The sequence below is a fragment of the Cyprinodon variegatus genome, unplaced genomic scaffold, assembly GCF_000732505.1.
Source record: "Cyprinodon variegatus isolate N-32 unplaced genomic scaffold, C_variegatus-1.0 Scaffold547, whole genome shotgun sequence".
NCBI classification, from domain to species: Eukaryota; Metazoa; Chordata; class Actinopteri; order Cyprinodontiformes; family Cyprinodontidae; genus Cyprinodon; species Cyprinodon variegatus.
This window is the reverse complement of record NW_015151000.1, coordinates 395726-397942: the sequence shown is the minus strand read 5'-3', so window position 1 is coordinate 397942 and position 2217 is coordinate 395726. Positions and strand designations below refer to the sequence as shown.

General features: G+C 39.2%; 1 protein-coding gene across 1 annotated transcript in view; it reads right to left on the bottom strand.

Moving 5' to 3' along the window:
- Positions 1-2217, bottom strand: part of ascc3 (activating signal cointegrator 1 complex subunit 3) — a 202540-nt gene that overhangs the window by 7941 nt on the left and 192382 nt on the right. The window contains exon 37 of the mRNA XM_015391552.1: positions 1628-1852. Coding sequence (XP_015247038.1) covers positions 1628-1852 — 225 coding nt within the window. The remainder of the gene's footprint in view (positions 1-1627; positions 1853-2217) is intronic.

The window sequence follows — 2217 nt, the reverse complement described above, 5'->3', positions numbered from 1 at the left end:
AGCCTCAACATCATTCCTTCCTTTCCACCCAATCATGACAGTAACCTCCTTTTCCCCCTTCTTTTCTAATGCAACCTGAGGCACTATAGCTTCGCGATGAATAGAACCGATAATTGCATGTGTTTTATCTGACAGAAGCTTTTTAATTTAACTGCTGATGGTTTTTAAGTAAGAGTTCTGAATTGAAGGCAGGATGGTAATCTGGATGAACTGACTGCACAGACCATGTTTTCAGGAGGACTTTCTCACTTCAACAAAGATTCTAACTACTTTTTTCCCACTGATTACAGCTAATATAGCTGCCATTGTTACAGGCACAGAAATGATAGATTTGCTCCGCCCAACGTGCATCAGACCCACTTTTCCACCGCGCAGCCATTACAGTCAGTTTCCTCTTTTATTAGCTTCTTGTTTACCTTGATCTTATTTTCAGTAGTGTGTGGTGTTTGCATAGTTTTTACAGTAAATAATACTGTTATAGGGATCATTGGCCAATAAAGGTACTGATATTTAAACTGTGTCTAGTCTTTCATTATTTATACAGTGAACGATTTATCACTTAGAGCCAGATCAATCCTCCTTTTGTTAACAACTGAATAGAGAACATTTATTTTGTTTGGTGGTTAATAACTCTGCTGATAGCCACAGTCTAAATGACTAAACTGGTGAAAGACAATTGGAGTTTAACAGCTGGCCCAGAAGTCCAACCTTTGGTAAAAGACTGAAGAGCCTTGGTTAAAATGACCTATTAATTAACTATAATTCCTGGTTCTAGTTAACAATATATTCCCAATCTGCTGCTAAATTGAACAGCACCAGGTTTTATGAAACGGTTTCATCGGTTGGCCGTTAAGCTTTCTTTGCTGAAGCTCCAAATCATTTAAACAATCATAAAGAAGCTGAAGTTCTATCTGTTTATCAAACCTTATCTACTGCTGCTACGTTTTGCATATTTGATCAATTATTAGAGTTTCCGTGTCAAACTCCTTACCTGCCTAGTTCCTGCAAATGTCTGATTTGGTGAGACTAAGGCTGGGCAATTAATTGCATTTGCAATATAACAAAATGCAATTTTCAAATTGCAGAGGTACTGATTTTTAATTATACTATATTTAAAGAAAAGGACATTAAATTCCTCCCTGAAGCCCTTTAAGTTAAACGATTGAAGATTTGTCGCCACATGAAGGTAGAGAGTAATAACTAACATGCAGATCCACACATCCAAGTAGAAATAAACTGTTTTTCATATAACATGAAGTCATCTAACACTGACCTTTTAACCTTAACGTTTTTTAAAACATTAAGGTTAAAAGGAAAATTGAAATAAAATTGCAACTTTGGTAAAAAAAAAAAAATGCTATTTAGATTTTTGGCAACATCCTTTAGGCCTAGATGAGACACATCACATGCTAAGCTATAAACCGTAAAGATGTAAATAAAGGAAAAGTAAAATCCCGGCCTCGTTCACTGGGCCTGTCAGACTGAAAGTCTGGGGAAGCATTACAGAAACAAGAATTTAAGATCTAATGTTAAATACTAATGGTATAAACGTGCAGAAAACAACAAAGGATCTCCAAAATATTCTCTATTCTGCTACACTTGGGGTCAAAGCTCTGTAGTAACCTACCTGGCAGACACGGATGGCGTTGTCCAAAACAGTCTTTGTATCGGTGGTGTAGTCGCTGCATGGGAGCTGAGCGTGGCTGAAGTGCGCCTGCAGCAGCAGGTGAGTCTTGGTGTGTGGACTGTCGAAGGAGTGCGGGTTGACCTGCAGAGGGAGCTGCTGAGCCAGCTGGCTGTTGAGCTGGTCCTCGTTGTGTCTGACCGGGAGCTCAGCGTACTCCTCTGCATCCTAAAAAAGCACCAAAAGTTCAGCCCAGATTATCAGAACCGACTGAGATGCTCTTCTTTTATATAACATTGACTCCTTGTGCATTTCAACCTTAGACTTCGGCCACGCTGTGGGGATTAGTGCTACATGAAAAGGAAATCATTCGGTTTTGATGTTTGCTCTTTGCTGGAAAGCAACATAAAGCTTTATGTCACCCAAAGCCAAACTTAACCTAACGCTGAGAAAGACGCAGCGCAGCTGATAACCTGCAAAAGATGGACCCTGTGAGCAAATGTGGGATTAAAACAAGTGGAGCCAATTAAAGCTTTATTAGAAACGGCTTTCAGATTATTTTAAATGTAACTGACATGGCGCTGGAAGTGAAG